General features: G+C 44.6%; 1 protein-coding gene across 2 annotated transcripts in view; it reads left to right on the forward strand.

Moving 5' to 3' along the window:
• Window positions 1-23123, forward strand: part of CTNNBL1 (catenin beta like 1) — a 56439-nt gene that overhangs the window by 31211 nt on the left and 2105 nt on the right. For both annotated transcript variants that reach the window (XM_052782957.1, XM_052782966.1), the window contains 5 exons: window positions 260-441; window positions 10958-11055; window positions 12150-12230; window positions 18672-18809; window positions 19426-19498. In XM_052782957.1, coding sequence (XP_052638917.1) covers window positions 260-441; window positions 10958-11055; window positions 12150-12230; window positions 18672-18809; window positions 19426-19498 — 572 coding nt within the window. The remainder of the gene's footprint in view (window positions 1-259; window positions 442-10957; window positions 11056-12149; window positions 12231-18671; window positions 18810-19425; window positions 19499-23123) is intronic.

Below are 23123 nucleotides of genomic sequence, written 5' to 3' on the forward strand. Positions count from 1 at the left end.
TATAAAATGAAATAAAAAGAAATAAAAGACATTAAAAAAGAAATAACCAAGAGAATATTCTCAGCCACAGTTTTGAAAAGAGTATTTGTCGATATAATGTTTTGGCTTCTTGAAGAAAATCTTGCTTAGAGCTTGTGCTCAGACTCTTCATACTTCCCTTATCATATTCATTTCCCTATTCATGCTGTCTCTTTAAAGTAGTGTGGTCCAAAGCTCCTTGTGCCCCTGAAAAGTTTAACTTCCCTCTTTGTTTTCACAGAGAGAAGAAGATTTCCCGCAGCAGTGCCCTGAAGGTACTGGACCATGCCATGATTGGACCGGAGGGCACAGACAACTGTCACAAGTTTGTTGACATTCTTGGTCTGAGGACCATCTTTCCTCTCTTCATGAAATCACCCAAAAAGATAAAGAAAGTTGGAACAACTGAAAAAGAACACGAAGGTAGGCTTGCTTCCAGATCCTTCTTATTGTCATGGGAAGGTAGGCTTGCTTCCATGGAGGAGGTGAATGGAGAGAAGTGTCTGAAAAGTACCTGCAAAGAGGAGGGAATAGCACATCACCAGTCTTTTCAGGGCTCCTCCTGCAGCTTTCAGGTCCAGGCTCCCTGTTGCAGGCTAGCTGTTGATGACACGCTTGCATTGCTTGTTTTGGTATCAGCAGTTTCTGGTGATTCCATTTCATGTGCTGTTAATAAGTTATTTTACTCCTGTAGGGCCTGTTGTTTGAAGCTCTGACTCTTTGATGCAAAACTCTTTTGAAAAGAGTAATGAGGCAACTACAAATGTCACCTCAAAAGCAGTGTTTTCATGGCTCTGAGCACTGAAGTGTGACTCGATGAACATCAGGCATTGCAGAAATAAACTGCATGCTTTTGAAGTTGGTTTTTTGGTTTTTTTTTTTTCTTTTTCTATTTTTTTCCTCTCTCCCCTGGAAAACTCTGCTTTAACAGAAATCTGCTGTGGAGTATTACTGCAGGACCTTATGCTGAACTGAATCCAGGGTCAGTCCCTCCTGCTTCTGGTAACATTACCTTTTCCATTTTGTTGATAATTGAATATGTCTTGGAAGAAACTTTAAATACTGCCCATGATGCTTGAGGTTTTGTGTCTGTTCATTACTCATCTCAGTTCTATAAAGGGTGAGTACTGTCAAAAGCTGAAGAGGTGTGAGTGGGTCTCAGGCTTGCCTAGTATCCATCCTTAACGCTTGCAGCAAACCAAGGGAAAATGGAAGGAAACAGCAACAAAATGGGAGCTCTAAACCCAAATACCCTGCTTTGGTACTGTTTTTGCAACTCGGGTAGAGCCAGCTGTCCTGATGTTCTCCAGAGCAAAGGCAGGGAGGTGCTGCCTCCTGCAGACCTCGCCTGGTGCTGGGCTGAGGCGCTGGCTGGGACTGAGCAGCCCCTTTCTCTGGAAGAGCTGCAGAGCTGGGGGCAGCTCGGTGAGCATCTGCTTGTTCTTGTCTTTCCTGAGGACAGGGTGGTGAGGAAGAGGAGGGCCAAATTCAGCAAGCGGCTGTTTTCTTCTTGAAAACTGCCAGCGGTGAGCTGGTAACTACACTTGTTCTAGAGCACCAACATTAAAAGATGGTAACACTCAGTTAAGGGAGGTAGCAGCTTGGCAAGGCACTCTTAGGCTGTGATAGCTGCAGAGGTGGGCTCTGCGCCTTGGGGGCTGCGGGGCTGAGGCGGGATGGTGGGTCAAAGCAGGAGTTGGCAGTGCCATGGGCTGTGTGTGCACACATGGCAGCGGCTGCTTTCCTAGCACCGGTGGAGAGAAGGGGCTTACCTGCAGCCCAGCACCAGCCAGGAATGATTCACGCACAGGCTGCCAATTCTGGCTGCCTTATCTGTCTTGTATTGTGTTGCTTGTCTTGGATAGATAATGGTGAGGAAGAAATGCTGTCCTGTGTTCTGGGGTTTATGTAATAAAATTGCAGAGAGTGCAGTTGCGCTTAGATGATGGATTTAGGGGATGTTTTGAAATCTTTATTTGCAGTATGAAAATAAGGTTGTTTAATTCTTCTTACTGAGAGAAAGCTCAAGTTAGGATATGAGCTTCTGAGTAGAGATCTGGGTCTGTGGCTCATGTCATTGACTTAATTTTTCAGTTTGGGAAAGTGAGTTAATCTCGGTCTCATCTGCTTCGTCTTGAGACTGCAGATGACATCTGTGTGCAATCTTGGCTACTGTGAGGATTAGGTAGCAGTCTGGACAGCCCTAACAGGGTCAGTTCCTAACTATTTCTGTGATAGGAAAAAAGCAAATCTGCCCTCAGGAAAATGGAGTGATCCATGCAAACAGTCTTTGTATCATACCTCCGTCTCATTAATATTCAGAAGAAATGGAGGACATTAAGATGAGTCCAGAAATCAGTATTATTAAAATAAACTCTCCCTACAACACTGTGGTAGTAGGTCCAATTTTCTTTGTTTTGCATCACTGGGCAGGTGAGTTACTGAATTTCTAACAATGGGAATTAATTGAGATGTTTAACAGGGTTCCCCTGGAGCCTCTCGCAGCCATTGTCCTGACACGTGTATAAGCTGCATAGTATATGTTTTTACTTTGCCAAATGTTGCACTAGCAATACAGTAATTGCTCTGTGCCTGGGGGCACTGCTGGTTGATGGTCGGCTCCTGTGAGCCACTGGCTGAACAGGAATACCGCAAAGACTCCTTGGTGCCTGCTGGTTTTAAAGGAAACAGTGCAGGTCTATCGTGATTGAGAATCAATGCCCTCTGTGCTGTGTTGATCCTAGTAACACAGTTCTTTCTGCATATCTCTTTATTTATCAAAAAGAATGCTAGGATTCAGTCTTCTCTTGTCATCTTTTCTTGTAAAAACTTTATCCTGTGTTCAAACTGTTTAAAAAAAAAATTAAAAATTAATTAGAATGATCCTTTTCTGCTAGGAGAGCATTCATGTGTATGTCAAATGGAGGAACATATTCTTTTAAAGGATTAACTAGAATGGCTTTGTAGCAGAGGCACCAGTATTTATTAAAAAGCAGTTCTGAGGAGGTGCACTGGGAACGCGTTCACTGTAATGCCATTGAGACTGCGTCGGGACAGACACTCGTGGTTATGCTGCAAAATACGAAATTCTTAATAGCCCATTAACCCTGGAGCCTAATTACAACTGCTGAAGGACAACCCTGTTGAAAGGCTTCAGCACAGGGTGAGGTACCAAACAGCTCTGCCAGAAGTGTTTGTCCACTGGAGCTCTACCTCCTCCGCCTGTCCTGGGCGTCCCTTTGTCTGCAGCTGCAGAGTGCTGCCAGGCTGCAGGTACCAGCACCAGCTGGGGCGCGAGGATGCTTTAGCTGTAGTTAGCTGCAGAGACATTCTTCTTGCTGGGCATCTGATGCACCATCTTTAGAGCACAAAATCTTTCATATGTGTCTGATGGTGGTAGGAAAATATTCCCCTTGTCTTTGTTTTATAGTAGTGTTGTTTTTTAGATAAGAGAGAGTCTATAAAAGAAAGTTTATTTTATTGTCTTGAAGGCAGTGTTCTGAATGTGGCAAAATAATAAATACCCTGGTGAAAAAAAATCTCAGTGTGACTTGGTGAGCTTTTATTTATTACAGAAATTTATAAGCCAAATTAACTTTGATAAAAATAACTTTTCTGTAATGTATTTCTCTCTGTTTTTAAAAGCTAGCATAAAGGTGGCAGTGCTGGTTAGCTACATTTTAAACACTGTCAGTGTTTAAAAATTATTTACTCTAGGGACCCTGTGAACAATTTAAATCCAAACTGCACATATTTGTGCTTTATATACACTATGTAATTAGGAAAGAAGAAAGGGAAAATTTCTTAACCATCTTTATGGATGATCTGAGCCTGAAGATTGGGCTGGTGGTGTCTAACTGACTATGCATTATCTACACTTGAATTTTGCCTGACTTTGTACAGATCATGATATACTTCTGAGGGTATTAGGTTTGGGAGAAGAATCTCATTTGAAGCAATTTGCCTTTTTCTGAGGCAGTGAAGCAACTCAAAGCAAGTATTTTGCAGTTGAAGACAGAAATGGCTTAGAGTTTTCCTATGTCTGGGGGGTCAAAATACTTGTGAGCATCCAGCCAGCTTGGCTAGCTTTTAAGAGAAATAGTCTGTCGCTGTAGAAAGGAGTGTGTCTTGGATAGGGTTTTATTGTGAGGTTGTTGAATGACGTTAGCGGGGTCCCCCTCAGGTGCTGCTTGGCATTGTGTGGAGCAGATGGAAAGGCGGATGAGGTAGGTTGTAGGAGGTGGAGAATTAGTGACAAGTATTACTGCAGAAATGCATTTAATTCCACTAGATGCTCAGTGTTTGTTTTTGTGATTGACTGATCCCTGTAATCTTCCTGATTAAGGACTGTGATGCCTCTGGTAGCGTCATCCAGACGGGTGCCGAGTCAGAGACTGAGCACCGTGTACAAGGTACGATACAGCATAGCTTGGCCATAGCCTTTTGTTGTGGCTTATCTACATGGTAAGTAACACATGGTGGTATAATATAGGCTACCTATAGTGAGCGTTGGTAGAAAGGTAAACGCCAAACTGTGGAGAAAATGTGGTCTTGGCCAGTCTGGGACTGGGGTCTACATTATACATGTAAAATGGTGAGATCTGCCATGTTCGTGTGTACTGACAGGGCACCCTGAGGGGAGCCTGGTTGCCTCGTGGCTTCAGTGGAACTGAGCTGGAAGGGCAGAGAGGGCAGAGGCAAGTGTCTACTGGCTGAGACTGTAGGGAATGAATGGGAATTTGGCTCTGAGTGGTTCTTGGCATAAATATAGGGTAAGATTTGAAAAAATGCTTCCGCGTTGTGAATTTTGGAATGTGGGGGATGCTGTACGAGTATCTGTGTTCCAGAATCTCTTCTGTTGCAAAGCTGAGGGTCAGCTTGTCTTCACTGTCCGTAAGGGTGCAACGGCTCTTAGTACTGGACTTCCCACAGCAACAGTTGAATTGAAGCATTGGATGCTAACTTGAAGTTCTTGAACAGTCTCAGTGAGCTAAAAATGGAGAAAACACAAATTCCTTCTGAATTAGTCTGTAGTGAAGCAATCATAACTTGCTTGATAGGCTGTATATTCTCCTGCTCTTTCTCAGGACAGTTATTTGCAGTCTAGTTTTGCTCACTTGGAGAGTTTGATTAACTATAAAAAGATGTTTGTCCAATTCATCGTCATTTAAATGCCTTCTCTTGACTTAGATGTCAGTTTTACTTAGGAATGCTTAATTTGATAACCTGAGAATTAGTTCAGCCAATTTCCAGATGAGAATTCCTATCACTGTGGTTTTTTGCCTGTTGACCCTCTAACAATAAGGAAGCCTCTTTTGGAGATACTCAGCTATACGCTTCCTTTAAAAAACAACAGCAAAACCCGTTTCTTAGTAAATATGCTCTTACTCCTTTGTAACATACACTGAAAGGTAGCAAAGCCCTTGGAATGAATACCTGCTGCAGAACTAAGTTCCCTGGCCATGGAAAAGTGAAAAGGCAGCAACAGAAAAATGGCCTGATAAAGAGTTACCTTTATTAACTGAACACCCTCTGTCAGCCAGCAGAAAATATTTTTCATTTGGTGCTCTTCTGAAGTGAATACCTAGGGAAGGCATCGGTCTGTTTAAACAGAACTTTATTATGCCAATTTGTTATTTTACCATCAACCCTCCAGAATGTGACAGGAATCTGTTATTTGAATGAGCTATGATGCTGAGTGCGGAGTTAAATTTATCTCAATTAAAGTTAGCATTCTCTGTTACAAGAACATCACAAAAATAAACTTTCTCAATCGATAGAAAAAATTTTGTTTTACATTCAGCGTGATGGTTGGATTCCAGCTCACCAGGGGCATTGTGTGTGGAGCTTTTTCAACCTTTCCAGGCCCCACTTTACCCATCAGTAAAATCAGTATTTTTTTACTGCTGTCAGTATTTTAAGATAAGATTTTTCTTGGCAAAATACTGTGATACTTGCATGGGTTACTCTTTTTAAAGTGCAGATTATTAATGCATGTGAAAACAGGTAAGCTTATTAGATGCTACACCATTGGAATAGCATGTCTGTGGTTCCACCTGTAATCCTGTAATGAACCAAAACACTAGTGGAGTGTAGGAGCAGTCAGTCTTCTGTGACTTTACAAGCTGCATTGCAAAACCTCCGTCTGAATGCATTTCATGTGCATCCAAAAGCTGTGCAGAGGAGAAACTCCAGAAGTCACCTCTCAGCACTCCTCTTCTGCTGTGGATTCAGCTGGGTCAGTTGCACGCCTGGTCCTGGGGTGTTTTGACAGCGTGGCCTCCGTGCGAGCATCCTCCCTCCCAGAGCTGGGGAGCTGCTGGTCCTTAGGGGGCTTCATCCAAGTTTCCCAGCAAACAGACGTGAAGCTGCAGAGTTTTGTGTGTAGGAAGGATAGAAGCTTCTGAAAAAGGTGCCTTTTTTTTTTCCTGGTACTTTCCTGCTCCTAATTAGAAACCACAATTTATCTTAAGAGTTCTTTACAAGACAGAAGGCTCTTAAATGTATTCTGCCGGGTTCAGCAGAATACCCTGCTCGTCTACCTAATGGCTGCTGTCCCGTTGCACACAGAAGCGCACGCCTTCCCCTTCCTCCCGAAGGATGCTTGCCTCCTCTGCATCAGTATTGCAGGGGAGAATGCTTGAGCTTCCTCCCCTACTAGGCAGATGTCTGTTATAATGAAATGTAAAAAAAAAAGGGGGGGGGGTGTAATGTTACGGCTTGATTTGACAGGACCTCCTGCTGTTGCAGCTGCCAGTGCCAGCCATGGAATAGATTAATCTGTATTCCAACACACCGCAGCTGAAGTCAAGATCGATCTAATTAGGGTGTTTTAAACACTGCTTGCATTCTGAAGTCTTCGTGCCTGTCTGGAGAGGGAAAGGCTTCCGAGAGCCCGAGGTGATCCTGATCTAAGCAGGACTGTGGTGCAGCTGGGTGAGCACAAGCGATATGACCTGCCTAGAACCAGGGATGTGGCTGGCACGGTGCGCTGCGCTGCACTGCAGCGTCGGCATTGTGGAGAGTAGTGGTACATGCAGGTGAGCCAGCCGATGGGGCAGAAAACAGCGTTATCTGCTAATAAGAAAGAAGCCTCTGTCTTCCCATATCCACGAATTTGTGAGATTTTGGGATGTTTATATGAAAAAAGTTGTTCTTGATGCATACTAGCTGCCAACTGATAACCATTATTCCTTTAAAGGAATCTTTGGTGGTGCTGACTGTGGCTCATTTTGGTGTTTGCTTTTCAAAGGAAACCTATTTAGTCGTTCTTAGAAATGGGGGCTAGGCAGCAACTTCTGCCTCTGGCCTTGTCTGTTGCCCTCCCTGAAGATGATGCTTTTTGTGCAGGTGATGTGGACTTTGGCTGAGCGTTGGCCGGATTATTGAGAAGTTCCCAAGATACCCAGAGGCAGGCAGGCTGCCCGAGGTGTCGCCTGAGGGCGATGTGCAGCTTGTGGCCTCCTCTCTGGCAGCTGAGATCAAAGCTGGGCAGCTGCAGGTTTTGCTTTCTGAGGACTAGGAACAGCACCAGCTACTAATCATTTTCCAAAGAAGATCCGACCCTGAGCAAATATTGTGATTATGGACTTTTAAAATTTTGCATATGTGAGATACATGTTGGTGTAGTTCGTGGGAAAATGGTGAGACCCTCACGTCCACAGAAACCTTCACTCTCAGGTTAACACCTCTCACTTCTGATCGCTTGTGTAAATGCTTTAATCCATTGAATAATGGATTCAGCCACTTATCCTATAGCACTTCTCTTACCCAAGGTTTGCCCTGATTTTGGCTGGTGTCCTTGCACATGGATGTTTGTGTTTATTGGGCCAGGAGTTGTGTTACAGCATAATTGTGACTTTGGGGGGGGGGCGGGGGGCAGGGCACAAAACACACTAGTGCATTTTTTTTTTCAGGGAGCTGATCAAAAAAAAAAGGTTTAGATAGTTCAGAAATATTTCTGTAAAATATTTTTTTGAACATCTTGACCAGGCAACTAAATATTTCCTGGATTTTCTGGAGTGATAAGTTGAAAGAATAACCTCATTCTTAAAAAACCTGTGTCAGCTATTTCTCAGTAGTTTCAAAGATTTTATTGATAAAATGGATAAATATCTGCATATAAGCACTAAAGCAAGAATGATGGCTAAAATACATTTTCTAGTAAAGGAATATTGAAAAAAAAGCAATGAAGATATATCATTGGTGAGAATATTACTGCTAAAATACTGTGTCGACACTTCTAAACACTTCCAAAAAAAGAAGGTTTGGGAAAAAATAGTGTGAAATACAGAATGCTGGCTTCTTTCTAAAACAGCAGAGCATCTGTTGGGATATATGTGGAAAAAAAAAGTCTTCATTTTGTTGTGGTTTTTTTCACCTTAAGAAAATAGAATCTTGCGAGGACTTTGGAGGCTTTTACAATATTTTTTAATGTAGACACTTGACTTGGTGTCGCTTTTTGTGGAATAACTGTTTCTCTGCAGTGAGAGCGTGCACTGACATACCAAGAGCCATCCTTCACCCCCGTGTTATCCTGTCGAAATGACAGAGCAGCCACACGGTGCTGGCCACCTGATAAACCTGTTATCTCCCCTGCTCCTCCTGCCAGCAGCTCTCCCAATCTCTTTGGTACATGAAAAATTGACACCACCTCAGGCAGAAATCTGTTTCTAAGGAAGCTACATTTATAAGTAGCTAATGAAATGGGGTGTGTGCGTGCGTGTGTACAGGCTCTTCTGTTTGCTGCCCTTATGTAGTGTGCAGATAATCTGTGCTGCAGAGAGGGCAGACACAACTTCGACAAGCGGCTTGTATGAGTTTGCCTTTCCGCGGAAGCGTAAGCTGGCAATTTAGTGCAGAAGCTCCCTGCAAACACGTTGGTGTCGCTTGTTCTTTGTACGCTGGTGCAATCGATCAAGGCTTCTCGTGGCTCCAGGCTAGGCAGCGCCGTGGAAATGCATGTTAAAATGGTTTGATGGCATTAAGATGATGATCCCTTTCCTCTGCACATTACATTTTCCTCTCTGAAAGTAACAAATCTTGGCGCCCTGTCTCCTCTCCCCACCACTGTGGGTGAGGAAATGTTTATGGCTGTTATTTTTCATCAGTCTTAATCAGCAAGATTATGGTGAGGACATCCTGGAGAAGTTACAGTTTTGAATATATTGAGATATCAAAAACATAAGGTCTGTGTTTAATGCAGACCTGTAGGCAGGAAGCAATAGCAAATGATTTGGCAAGGGAGAGAAACTCATGCCTCTCTCATTTGCTTTGCGCCTTTGTGCTTGGTTTTATTTCCCCATATTAAAACCATATACTCTTTGATACTGCCAACATAATTTCTGGTGTCGGCATACGTTTTGCAAATGATTTGCATCTCTGCATCTCCTGTGATACCGGGGGTGCAGAATTGCGGTGTGTGGCCGCTCTGCTTCCCTTTCACGAGAAGAGGAAGGCAGATGCCTTCCCCGGGCTCCTTCTCTTGCCTCACACTGGCTCCCAGGGGTGAGTTGGTTCTGCCCCCCTGGAAAGTGTTCATGGGCAAAATGAGGAAGAGCCAGAGCATGAGAGTTGTAACTTGAGAGCTTGACTCAAAACGTTTCAAACCCAGTATGTTTTTATATATATAGATGTAGATATATATAGTATATAAATTACACATAAAACTAATTAATCCTTCTGAAGAAACAAGGACACAGAGAAGCACTTGCTTTTGTACTTTGCTGAAGTCTGGTACAGCCAAATATTAGTGGCTAAAGAAGTGTAAGACACCCTACATGAAAAAGTGTGCTTTTGAAGAAGATTGTGTTGCTTTCTGTCCCTCAAGGAGCAAAGAGCTCAAGGCCCTGTTCCGAAACACTGTGGTTTTGAAGACCACTTGAACCTGGTGCTTTGTGCACCGTGTTGGTGAGGGACGGCGTACAGGGGGGGTGCTGGGAAGCGCGCTCAGGAGGAGCTTCTGAAAGGTGTGTGAGGCACAGAAGCAGCAATGCCACATGGCCCTTTGATACCTCCTTTTGTGGTCCCACCAAGGCACATCCATGTTCCTGCAGAAGGCCTCAGAACTCAGTCCTGCTCCTCAGGAGGAGACCAGCGTTGCTGTGGGTTCGAGGCACTTGGTTCAATCACCTTTCAGAATGAAACTATGGTTGGACATTAACACAGATGTCTCTTGTGTGCTTGCAGCATTGACTTTTCACTTGGCTCCAAGGTTTGTGCTGTAAAATATGACCCCCAAGTGCAATTGATAAGACTGTAGAACACGTTTATTTGGTCGTTTCTGGTTTGTTGTGGCACGTTCGTATTCATTCCACGGGATTTTCTGTAAATAAAAGTAGTTTGTTTGAGGATTTTTTCCTCTCGCTAATGCCAGTTAAGTCTCTGCAGGAGCTGCACGCTGCCACAGTTATTCCTTTCGCAAGCTCTCCTGTTTCAATAACCGTCCCCTCTTTGGTAACCTAAGGGTCATTTGAGTGACAGTGCTGGCTTCGGCCAGGATTCCTTTTAGCCCCAAGGGAGGAGGCAGCATGGTGTGCCTTTAGCTGTGATGGAGGGTGCCAAAAAGAGAGTGTGTGCTGCTAGGCAGGCACGCCAGCCTGGGGAGGTAAACTGGAGCAGAATTTGTGCTTTACGTAAGGTGCTTTTTTCAGGTCACCGAGGAAAAGCAGGATCAGTACAGCAGGAGTAGTGCAGCAGAGCCAGAGGAGACCTTGCTAGCTGGGCTGTGATGGGCGAGGAGCTGTCTGTGCTCCCTGCAAACATGGCTTGCTGCTCTTGCTGCTGCTCTGCCTCCTCTCACTGGTGATGGGAAGGAACCAGGGTTCCGCTTATCAACAGCTACACGCAGGAGTGCTAGTAGTAAATTTAATGGCATGTTACAGAGAAAATAAGCTCCTGTTCCTGATCTCAGCATGCAGTTTTTATTTTGTATCTCTAGAACATGTCTGTTCCATCCTGGCCTCCCTTCTGCGAAACCTGAGAGGGCAGCAGAGGACACGGTTGCTGAATAAATTCACAGAGAATGACAGTGAGAAGGTGAGTGCTGAATATGTGTCTGCAGTCTCTGGGCTACCAGGCTGGGAGGATACTTGATAACGGCAGGGTGCCTGTGTACACTCACTAAGTTACTGAAAAGCCATCACTGTACCTGTCTATAGAGACTTGTACCCTCACAGGCCATCGTTCTCTCATTCATGTTATCTACGAACTGGAGAACTGGAAATGCCACATCACATGTGCTCGTGTTTTCTGGTGCTTTTGCACATGGTAGTAGTGATTCTCAGTCCTGGGTTGTGTCTCTCTGCTGAAGCCTGATAATGTAACACATTATGTGGTATTACATTGTGCTAGCTCTGTGAGACCAGGGCAGTGTGGAAAGGTGCCAGGTTTTCTAGTGAAGCTCTCTTGCAGAGAGTTTAGGAATTGCTATAGTACACATCTAACATTCCCCATTCCTCTCCTAGAATGTGTCACTTTAGTGGTGTTTACTCTGGGAAGTTCTTTCCAAAATATTTACATGGTGGTGGATAGATCAAAGAGCTGCGAAACAGAAACAGCAGCTTTTGCAAACCAGTAATCCCAAGGGATTTGTAAATTCCACCACTGGGGAAATACTGGTTCCTTAGTATTCCTCATTAGTGTGTTTTAAAGGTATTTTTCATAACCTGTTCAACCAATTGCAGAAAATTTCCAATTACTGGATAGGCTTTCAATTGCCTAATACAGTTCAGAGGAGAGCAGGAGAGCCATAACATGTCTGATACATTTAAAATAAGCTTAGCTGCATACAGCATAGACGGAAAGGTCTGTTGAGGAAACCAGGAGAACTGGAGAACCACAGCACAGGGGAACAAGTGAGCTAGGGACACGTGTCTATTTGCTACCTTTTAGCTGGAGCCGACAAGACCATATTGTGATGCGGGATTACATTCAAATGCCTGCAGACTCAGCGTGCTTATCCGACCAACACTTGTACCATCCTTCTGTAATGTAGTCCTTCCTGTGAGTGATAGAATTGCCTGTTACTTTGTGAAGACTGCAGCTGGGAGGAAAACAACATAGCATGAAGGATTAAAGATGATTGCATTGTTCTTTTTTCTTGCTTAGGTCTCTCTCTTCTGCCCTTGCAGGTTGATAGGCTGATGGAATTGTATTTTAAGTACCTGGATGCAATGCAGGCAGCCGATAAGAAGATTGATGGAGAGAAACATGTATGTATTGCTTAAGTTTTGCCAGCTCACGTCTATAATACCTCTGCACAGGCATGTCGTCTGCACAGAGCTTCTGGCTCAGCCAGGTCACTCTTCTGAGCCGTGCCCTCATATATGTGCTGTTACCTCTTAATTCTTGTTGCCCTGCTCTCCAGCTTCCAGTTAACCTCAGATAAAATGGGCTGAGAACTTCTTTACAGCAAGTGCTTCTGGCCTTTTCTTAGGGCGAATTTTACTAGGAGGGCTTAAGTCTGTGCTTCAGTTTGCCTTCACTTTTACTTGGCTGCAATCTTGCTTGGTTTGGCAGATGGAGAGTAACTGAAATGCAGAGAGACAATTACATGATAATGTGCGAGGCCTCCTACCCTGGTCTTTAGCGTTCTGATCAGCTGCGAGAAAGCATCTATTTTGATTAGTTAGATGAGGCTGCAGCCAAAGGCTGGTGTGCTCTCTGCGCACCAGCAGTGAATTGTTTGAATGACATGAGCCTTGGTACCACACAGCACTTTCTTGGAACTGAAGCTGGAACAGACTTTTTGAAAGAGAGCGAGCTGTTGGAGTCAGGAAGCAGCTTGCAGAGCTGTTAGCGAGCTTGGCCAGCTTCCCACAAGATTATCTGTATCGGCACTGAAGAGGGTGTGAGATTGATTAGCACTGACGGAGAGTAATCACTGCAGCCGCCGTCCCTGCACGCGGGCGAGCTCAGCGTGCCACGGGCTTCAGCCCCCTGCCAGGCTCCGACAAACAGCTGTCTGCCCACGGCCAAGGCCACTTCTCTGGGCACTGGCAAACATTCCGAGGGCATCAGAGCTCAGCAGCGCTGCTGCTGCTCAAAAAGGCATGGGGGTGAGTGATGAATGGAGTTGCTTTTGCTGCCAGCATTCAGGCTCCATATGGACAGCCGCAGCTTCACAAATGAACAGTGGCCTGAAGAAAAACAGCCTTTACCCTTTCCTGCTATCCTTCCATGCTCCATTCATCCTCCTTGGAACAGAGCAAGAAATTATTTATTCTTTACATTTCAGTGTTGGTGTGTGGGTTTTAGAACTCAAAAACCAGAATGCATTTTTCTGGCTGAAGTCTTGTGGTGTATGGGCAGCTGCTATACAGAGCCCTTAAATGCAACATGCAGAGCTAGTTTATGTGCCCTTTATCCAAAAAGATCCTGAAGCAGTCTGCAAATGTTAACACCTGTAGCAAACAGCCAGCACAAAGCAGGGGTAAAGGGAATTTGAGTGTGAAGAAGTTTGTGTAGAAGCTCTTTCATTAACAATATTAACCTGCTCATGTTTATAGATGCACAAGAGAAGAGAAACCAAAGAACCTCAGGTTTTCCTCCTGGATCCAGAAGGCCACTGTGCTTTTGCCCCACAGCAGGGCTCTGTAGGCTGGAATGGCTAGAATAAATGGATCCCTATTCTTCACTCCTATTAAAGCTAAAAATAGGATTTGGCAGAAACATCTTACATGTGCAATATATTGGGCACAACGTGTATGAAATAATGATGTTGAGGTTCATGCCTAGCTTGGAACACCCTTGGATTTATCATTTGCTTTGTTTGGTAGTGTCCTCAAATGGTCAGTGGGACATAGTCTGCTGAGATCTGAAGTGGCTCAAGAGTTTTCCCCACGCAGAAGTAGGCAAAAGCCATCATTCTGTCTGTCGAATCACAGCATTGTCTAGCTATGACAGGATTTATGGAGCACTTTAATGTTTCTAGTTGTGGCACATGAATCATTGAAGTGGATGGTATGAACACTTGGTCCTTTAGAAACTGTGCTATGTCACCTGGGGACTTTTGACCTTCCTCTTGCAGTAGAGGACATAGTATGCCAAAAATCTGGTATACAGATCCTCACCTTTCTCCCTGCCCCAAAGAAAAAATGATACCTGATGAGATTTTACAGGTTCAGCCTACACTGATGAGAACGAGATCCAAGTATCCTGGTGTAAGTCTTGCATTACAAGAAGTGAAAACCTATTTACACAAGGAATGGCTGAGTGTATCATACCTGATGTTTTATCTTTAGTAGTGCAGCTGGCATAAGAAGCTCCTACTCTTGCAGTTCTCTTCCTTTTTCTTTCTTTTAGCTTGGCTTATTTTAGTGATCTGGTTTATAGCCCAGCTCTTCAGCCTGTGGCAGTGAAGGTGTGGGAATAGTTGAGGGTAGAAGGGAGGGGAGGAATTTCTGAAGCCAGCTGTTTCTGAGAAGGAATGATTGTAATGAAACTGCACCCTTAATCTGGACAGTGAAACAGGATGAGGTCCGCTGAGTCCCTTCTCAGTGTTGCCCACGTGTTTGCTTCTGTGGAATCTGTTTGGAAGTGATCAGAGGTGATAACTTAGTGATTACCCTAATTGCCATGTGAAACCCAGGAGCAAAGTCCATGTGAGCATTTGTCTCCAACACCTGATGCGTGTCTTAGCACTTTTCTCAGAGTTTTTAGTTAATGAAACCTAGAAAATATCTTGTCCCCGTCTCAAATTCTTTAATTCTTTCTGTAGGAAATGGTGCAAAATCCTATGGCTTTTAACTCCCTCTAAAATGAGGTATAATTACAGGCGGCAGCAATAGCCTTAGTGATCTCTAAAGATGATAGGAAAAGACAGGAGATGGTTTAATATTTTTATAGTTCCACAGAAAATTATACTCAGCAGGTTTATTCGATAAAATATTCTCACCAGACACTTTGCGCTATAATGACTTACAAATTACATGCTAATTGTGCTACAGTTAAGTCATTCCATCCTTGAAAGGGAGAGGTGGAACTCCTAGCATGAGAGCAATGCCCACAGATTGGGATAACTGAAATAGGAATTTGTATTAGCCCAACATTTCAGTTCGGTTTAGAAAGGCTGAACTGCCTGGAGTTGTAGTGAGGGCAGGACGTAGTGTCCTGGCAGGGGCTGTGTTAGTGCAAGTGAAAAGAACACAACTGTGTTCACAGGAGGGTGTGCGCGTTCTGGAGCATGGCTGAATTTGCACTGTCTGTACTGCGAGCTTTTCCAGCAAACGGCCAGCAAGCTGAAGCAAGCTTTGAACTTTAATGCTGAGACTGGTGGGTCTTTTTAGATGACTGCCCTAACATGGTTCCCGTTTCTTGCTGCTGAAGTTGAGCTCATGCTTTTGCAGGAGCTGCTGCTCTGTTTCTCCTGACCTGGAAGTGATGGTATGCTTTGTAGCAATCGCAATGAGCTTTTCAGCTCTTGCAGACTGGTGGCTCAATTTACAGAAATTCAAGTGTGTTTCTGCTTCTAAGGCAGAAATGAGGAAAGTCCTTCCCATGGCAGAGGGCTCTGGTGGTTTCTTGTGTGGTTCTGAGAGCTTCTTGGTCACCTTGGTGTGACCTGGATACCTGCCTGCTCTCCTGGCTGCAGTAGAGCCCATGACCTGACGAGGGGTCAGTCCTAACTGTTCTGTGTTTCAAGGAAAACGGTGGTCAGTCTGCTGAAGGCACTGTGGGGTCTGCAGCCTCTGCATGTGAAAGAGGCTCCTGGGGAAATTGTTGTCATAGCTATGAGCTGAAAGCAGATGGTCCTAGGCAGTCCTTGTTATGATGGTCTGACTTCACCTGAGGCTTCTGCTTGCTCCTATCCTGTTGCAAGTGTCGGTCCCTGTCTCTTGCATATCCTTTTTGACCGAGGGCTTAGCGATGACCTTGATTTTAATATTAGCCTGTGGTCTGAAAGCACCTCCTGAGCATGGCTTGCATCACTTACCCCTCCCCAGCAATACAGACAGAAAGTAGTAAGGGGAGAGAATCTATACTTGGTGTAGGAGACAACAGATGTCTTTCTGCACGGCCACTGGGAGCCCTCCTGTCTCTGATGATCTGGAGCGGCCTCGCTATCCCACCTGGTGAGGAAGTAAAACCAGGATCCTCATGGTGTTCTTTGTTCTTGATCAGTGCCCGTCCCTTCTGCGCTGCCCAGCCTTGCTGTGTGTGCTGGGGAAGGTGAATGGTACGTAAGGAAGCAGGAGGATGCAGAGAATCTTTTGGGCCCTACTCCAGTGACTATGTGGAGCAGATGTGATCTTTTGTATAGCATTGGCAGATCCATTGTGTCTTTAGGGTTTGAGCCTCTACTTGACACCTCGAGGCCTGTCAGTCGTGCCTCATTAGTGTGAGAGAAGCTCATTTTAGCTTCACAGAAGCCCATCTTATTGCTGTCTTCTCCCATCAGCAAGGGGCATCTCAGTACATATTGTTGGCAGATTAGAAATGGCATCTGAGTGCTCATTTGGAGGTTAGCAACTTGACAGCTTTGAAAGAGAGACAAAGTGGAAAGGTGGCTATTTGGTACTGTACTGGGAGGCAGATTAGCATTTAAAAGGGTGGTTGTGGTTTAAAATAAAAAAGACTGTGAAAAGGCACCCTAAAACTGTACTTGTCTTCTAATTCATATCTGCTTAATTTACTGGCACAAAATAATCTTGCTTCTCTGTCGAGAGGGGCTGTTGTAACTGCTGCCTTCTCTGTGTAATCAAGACAGCAGTTGCCTGGATTCGGCTCCTGTGATCGCCGTGCTTGGATCAGAATACGGAACAGACACGGTCTTTGTTTCCTGCTCTGGAGATTCAAAATCCTGGCCTGTTGATGTTTTTCTGTTCAGGAATTTAGCACTGTTGAGAAGAATAGCCAGTAAGCATGTGTGCGGTGAGGAGGGTAAGCAGTAGTTCGGGAATTGTCGTCCTTCTGGAATGGTTTTTTTTGATATTTCAGTTAATGGCTTCCGATCTCTTGCTAGCCAGAGTCAACATTGTTTAGCTTTAGAGACCAGATTTGATCAGATTCAAGCAATTTGGCATGGTTGTAGGGTGAGGAAAGTCACTCCTTGCACAAAAATTGGATTTTTCTTTTTACTGGCAAGAGCTTGCCTGCAAGTTTTGCCCAGTCATGTCTGTGCCCATCATTTTGAGAACCTGGAGTAAATTAGTTGTGCAAATGCTGGAGTCTACAGGATCTGATGCTAAAGCATCCTGGAGTGTAGCCAAAACAGTTGACTTTATGGCACTGGTAACTAGGCATTGTTTTTTAAACTTAACTTGTTCTTTCACTGGCAAACTAGATTTCTAGGAGGAAAGAAAAAGTATTTCATTATGTATGTTTTCCACTCTCACTTTTGGCATGCAGTGGTAAATAGCTGTACTTCTAAGTCACTTAATCAGATTTCTGTACGGTGAGCATCCATTGCACTCTCTCCAGTGAGAAGTGCACAGGGTTAATTTTCCTTCTTGTGCATAAAAGATTCTACCTATAATTAGATGCGAGGACTTGGCTTGACAAAACAGGAGAATTTGGTAGCCTAAATCAGCTTTGGTGCTGGTGACATTGCGTGTGTTTGCCTGGAGCCTGTGCACCCCAAGGAAGCACTTCTTGTTGAGCATTACAGGTACAGTGCTCTCGCTGGTGATGGCTCTAATGAGAAAATATTGCTCCACTGGTGTGCGCCCACCTGCCAGCCAGCTGCATAATAAATCACACAAGCTGCAGCAAGCTAGCAGGGTCTGACAAGCTGCTTCCTTTATTTAAGAACAAAACCAAAAAACAAACCCCAAAATGCAAAAGGTCACACATGACATCAGTTACTTTGGCCTGTCAGTCTCCATGAAAATGGATGGTGGGTTCAGCCGGTGGACGTGGCTGGCCTTTCTCGGGAGAAAACTGCTCTGACCTTATTGCCGGGCTCCTTTTGCCAGTGTTTTGAAGATGCTCTGTCTGAACAAGATGAATGGAATGGCCTCTTGCATTCTGCCTTTGGCCTCTGTTTGGGCAGGTCTTGCTAGTGAAACACTGTATGTGCAGAGGAAGAACGAACTGTCGGCATTCCCGGGGAAGCCAGTGGTCTTCTGCTAACAGACCCCGGCTAGGGTTTGGCCCTGTCAGTATCGCTAACAGATGAAGCTGGAAGAGCAAGGCTGGGCATGGTAGAGCTGTACTTGTGCAGAATGTTTGGACCTGGTTTCTCATTCATCAGTCGATAATGAAGTTGGAAGCCTGATAGGTCTTTGAGTCTGCTGGAGTCATGTTCTGCACTGCTTAACAGCACCCTCAAATGGCCAGTAAAAGAGCAGGTTTTTTGTTCCATTTTGACAAAGAACTTATAAATAATAGATACACTGGTTTGTTCCATATTCACAGTCTCTAATCACTCAATTTAGAAATGTAATTTGTGTGTTTAAATTAAAATTTTAATTTGCAGATGGACACACTTCACAACCAGCAAAGGCAAAACCTTGTTCAAAACTGAATGAAATGTTTTGTGAATTTAAATGAATTATTAAAAGTACTTCTTTGGTGAGAAATATATGTATGTTAATGTTTTGGGGAACAAAGCGTTTCTTAAGAAATTGCAGATATCACCAACATTTTGCCACTGCTAATGGGAAATACTTTGAGAGACAGTCATCATACCTTTTCTTTGTGTTGCTTTACAGGACATGGTGCGTCGGGGAGAGATAATAGACGATGACATGGAAGACGAATTCTATCTCCGTCGCCTGGATGCTGGTCTCTTTGTTCTACAGCTCATTTGTTACATCATGGCAGAGATCTGTAATGCCAATGTTCCCCAGGTAAAGCTATATACAAGGTTGTCAGATCATCTGTGTTTCTATCCATGATACAGACAAGACTCTAAATCCTTGTAAATACTGCCTCATTGAATAATCTTGTCTCTAATTCCTTTTTTTTTGGAGGAAACCTCCTGCTTATTGCACTTGTGTCCATACAGCTTCAAGTTATAGCAGTTAGGAGGGCATTAGGGGGTACAGAAGCTGATCATTGTCACTGAATTCATACAGTCTGCCATAAGTGAGGTCACAGTTTGAAATGGAAGGGCCCTATGTATGCCACTACTGAGAGAGTAGTGGAAGGGCACATTCTCTCAGAAGCTCGCACGAAGGCACAGACTACAGCAGGTGACTTTTCTTGATCCGTGCAAAATACTGCATCTCTGCTGGTGTGAATACACTGGGGTTTGTGAATATGTTCTGTGGTTACTTGTATCTGTGCCACATGCCTTCCTGAATGTTCTGAGTAGGTGTTCTGGGACTGGGGACTAGCAAGGCTGAGTTGGGTTTTGTGGTGATGAGGGTTTCTGCTCTTCCCTCAAAGTGGGAGAAAGTGGGGCTGTGCATGGTTTTGTGTTGTATTGAAGATTATTTTCTTCTCTTTCCTATCCCCTATCAGATTCGTCAGAGAGTCCATCAGATTCTGAACATGAGAGGCAGCTCCATTAAAATTGTTCGACACATCCTAAAGGGTGAGTTGAGATATTCCTATGCGTGTGCCTCCTCTCTACCAGGGACAGCTTGGTCATCACTTTGTAGGATGAGTGTTCACATGTAACTCTCCTTGACTTCATGAGCATCTTCAGGCAGCAGTTGAGTAGTGTTCTGAGATCTGGGCAGGGCTGGAATCACCCTGATAAGAGGCATGTTTTACCTTGGAGTTAGGACACTTGCTGTTGTCTGCTGTCGTGGAACAGCACACCACTTCATGCTGCCATCAGCTACAGACTGGCTGGAACTCACTGCTGACATTAACGCTAGAGTAAATATTTAAGGGAAGTGTATATGCATGCTAGAGGGAAGAATAGTGGAGTCTCATCTTTCATTAACATGGCCCTGCACTTTACCATCTGCACCATATTAGTATCCGTGGTGTATTTGTCTTGTTCTTAGTGTCAGATTAATATGGATTATAGCATTAAAGTATCCTCTGTAGCTTTAAAATGTAGCTGTTGTGATTTGCAATCCCGGTTTTAAAGTACTGCTTGTTATTTTTAATGCTTATGTTGAATTAGAGCAATGCTTATTTGAGCTGTGGCCCTCATCTGTAGCCTGCTGTCCTTCAGCAGAAGCAGCCAATTGATCTGGGGAAGAAGAGGACAGGAGTCAGACTCTCCCCCTCCGAGCTGTGAGGCTTAGCTAGAGCAGCTGGTAATCTGCTGCCCACAGGAGGTGCCTCCTTATTTAAAAGAGGGTTGTGTGGGATGTGTCTGCTCCCGAGGGGCTGTGTTGTTTTTGGTGAGGGGTGAGGAGTCTTTCCTTCTCCTCTGGAGAGAAAGGAAGGTTGGCAGCATCTCCAGGAGTACTGGGCTGTGGCTTGTGTTGTTTCGATGTCTCTGCTTTCTTTGGGAATAACAAATGGTGTTCTCCTGGCCTTGTCTTCCCCGCCCTCAACACTGGCAGGTACAGGCAGCTTTTTTCTTGCAGGTCCTGTCGGTTTTCTCCCTTCCCATATGCAGGAAAGAAGGGGATCAGAAGGATGGCTGATGTGACGAAATTAAGAGTGATTTTCTGACAGTGTGAGATTACCTGCAGCTATACGCAATCTCTTTGGCCCTTGTCCTTTGCCAGCAAGTGCAAGTTAATGCCTGCTGATGAACAGGGAGGACTGGATAGGATGTCTTTTCTGCTTTTAATTATGATACTTGACAATTCCTGCCTCCATACTGTCCGTTTCCAACTTGGAGCATGGCACACATCTGCTTTCGGATTCCCATGCTTGACCTAGGCCATGGGTGCCCACGGGATTTGTCTGCACACCTTGCTGTATTTACACACCTCACGTTCATGTCTTTGGTTTGTTGATTTACATACTAAGCTGAATTGGAGGGCAGCTGCATTAAAATTTCATCTGATTCTTTCTTTCACAGACAGTGACTTGCATTGTGAAACTTTTTCAGTGGTTTTATCATGTCTTGCAAGCTGTGGATTGTACAGCAGGCTCGGTACTCTCAGCGGCAACGCGTTTTCTGCCTGCAGAAGCCACGTATGGCTTGTTAATAATACAGGTGATGGATACAGTATTTGGGGCTCTGTCTTCAGCTCTCCCCAACTCTTATGCTTGCCAGTTTTAGAGACTTTTGCCATCACAGTTGTCAATGACCTTAGAAATAAATTTGTTGGTGGGCCCTTGTGAACTACTGCAGTGGGGCCCAGAAGATTGCTGGCAGATAGGAGCAGCACCAAGCTTATCTGCAGTCTGTGCTGATGAAATTTAAGTTTCTTGGTAGTTGCCCACCTATGTCCAAATATGTTTTCAGTGTAGATTCACCAACTTTTAACAGAAGTGACACCATGGACAAGCACCTGCCTCTCCAGAGGAGTTGGTTCATTGAACACAGCTTGCCTGTTGGAGTAGTTTGGTTGCAGACCCCAGAAGCATGCCTCCTGGGGGGCCAGCGGGGGATTTCCGAAATTTAATTGGTGTCTGAACTGTAGGACTCTATCCAAAATGACTGAGAGGTTGGGAGCCTTGAGCCTTGGCTGAAGTGTTTCCAGGCCACTTTCCAACTTGCTCTCAGGACAGATGAGGGCTGGCTTATTTTCACTTTTCGTTCAGTGTTTTGCTCTTGTTCAGTTTTTATTTTCTATTTTTGCATACTAATTAGATGCTTGGTTTTTAGTTTGATTTTTATGGCCTACATATTCTCCATGTTTCTCTGGCAACCTGACAGCTGATGGATCCCTTGGGGTTGCTCAGAATTACTTATGATGCAAGCGAGGAAGCAAGACTGTTTTCTTATGGTAGGGCTTTCGAGGGGGAGGAGTGGGCAGGGAATAACTGAAGTTTCATTAAATGCATTTCTGCAGGCTGACCAGTCCTCCCAGAGTTCCCTTTTCTTGAAGATCAAGCATTACTTGCAATAGGACAGTTAGCTTATCCTTTGGAAGAAAATGACTGAACAGGGTGTGGCTTGGCTGGGGGGGTGATTTTGGGACGGAGACTCGTCGTCATGACAGCAAGTAGTGTCTATATCTTGGGGCAATTCTTGGTCTCCGTCTCTCTCATCGGGAATGGAGCGAGGCACAGACCTCTCTAAATAGCAATCCTCAGCCTTGGAACGGGAAAGCACGCCGTTCCTTACGGACCTGGAGAGACCAGCCTTTGGTACCTGCTCCCTTTGGGGAGCTGCTCTCAGAGGAGCCCTGCAGGAGCTGAGGTGCAGAGGTCCCTTTCCAGAAGCACTGAGACGTGATGCCTGGTTAAACACCTGGTTTCAGTGAAGGTAGTGGGCACATCAGGGAGCCGGGAAGGTGGAATGCCTATTGAATGTTATAAAACAAACCTGTTAGCATGGGTAATCAAAAAGAAAAGGTAGGTATGTTATGAGGACTGTGCTAAATTTGGCCTGTGGTCCCTCAGTATGTGCAGGCTTTATAGCTTCCAATATCCATTACAAGCTTCAATATTTCCCTATTGATTTTTACTGTTCTGTAACCATTGTATTTTGTCTAATGAAGCAGAAACCAATCTTAGGTCCTTTCCCTTTGTGTAGCTACAGCAATGTGTAAGCTCTGTTTAACTGTTGGCAGGGGGAGCTTACATCTGATTTTTTTTTTTTTTGCTGTCTCACTGAAGTCATGGCATTTTAAATAAAAAAGTAAATACATAAAACCTCAGTGTGAGATTTTTTTTTTTTTTGAGCCTGGTTTTGGGGGTTTTATCTGGTCGGTTCAAATTAATATTAGCAACTGTTGGTAACCCAGTAAACAGTCTGCCTTGGGAGTCACTGGGATTTTAGTCTTACGAAGCCTAAATATTTAGAAGGAAAAATGCTGAGCTTTTGGACAAGATTAGAGGAATTTGTGGCTTGCTTTTGTCTGCGTGATCTCACTGGGACAATAGAAGGGCCGTGTCATTAGTGGCACTTGGCAGTTTCCCTGCTAGAGTTGTATGTTCAAGTACTTGAGCGGTCCTTAAAGCTAAAACTGGAGCTGGGCCACGAGCCCGCTGCCTACGGTGCGGATGCTCCGAGCACAGAGCTCTGCCTGCAGCCAGGGCCGACCCGGGCTGCCCCAGCGCCGTGCCAGGCTCAGAGACCACGTCCGTCCCTCACGTGGGTATCCTGAGCTGTCAAGAGGTAGCGGCAGGCAAGG

Source organism: Harpia harpyja, chromosome 1, assembly GCF_026419915.1.
Source record: "Harpia harpyja isolate bHarHar1 chromosome 1, bHarHar1 primary haplotype, whole genome shotgun sequence".
NCBI classification, from domain to species: Eukaryota; Metazoa; Chordata; class Aves; order Accipitriformes; family Accipitridae; genus Harpia; species Harpia harpyja.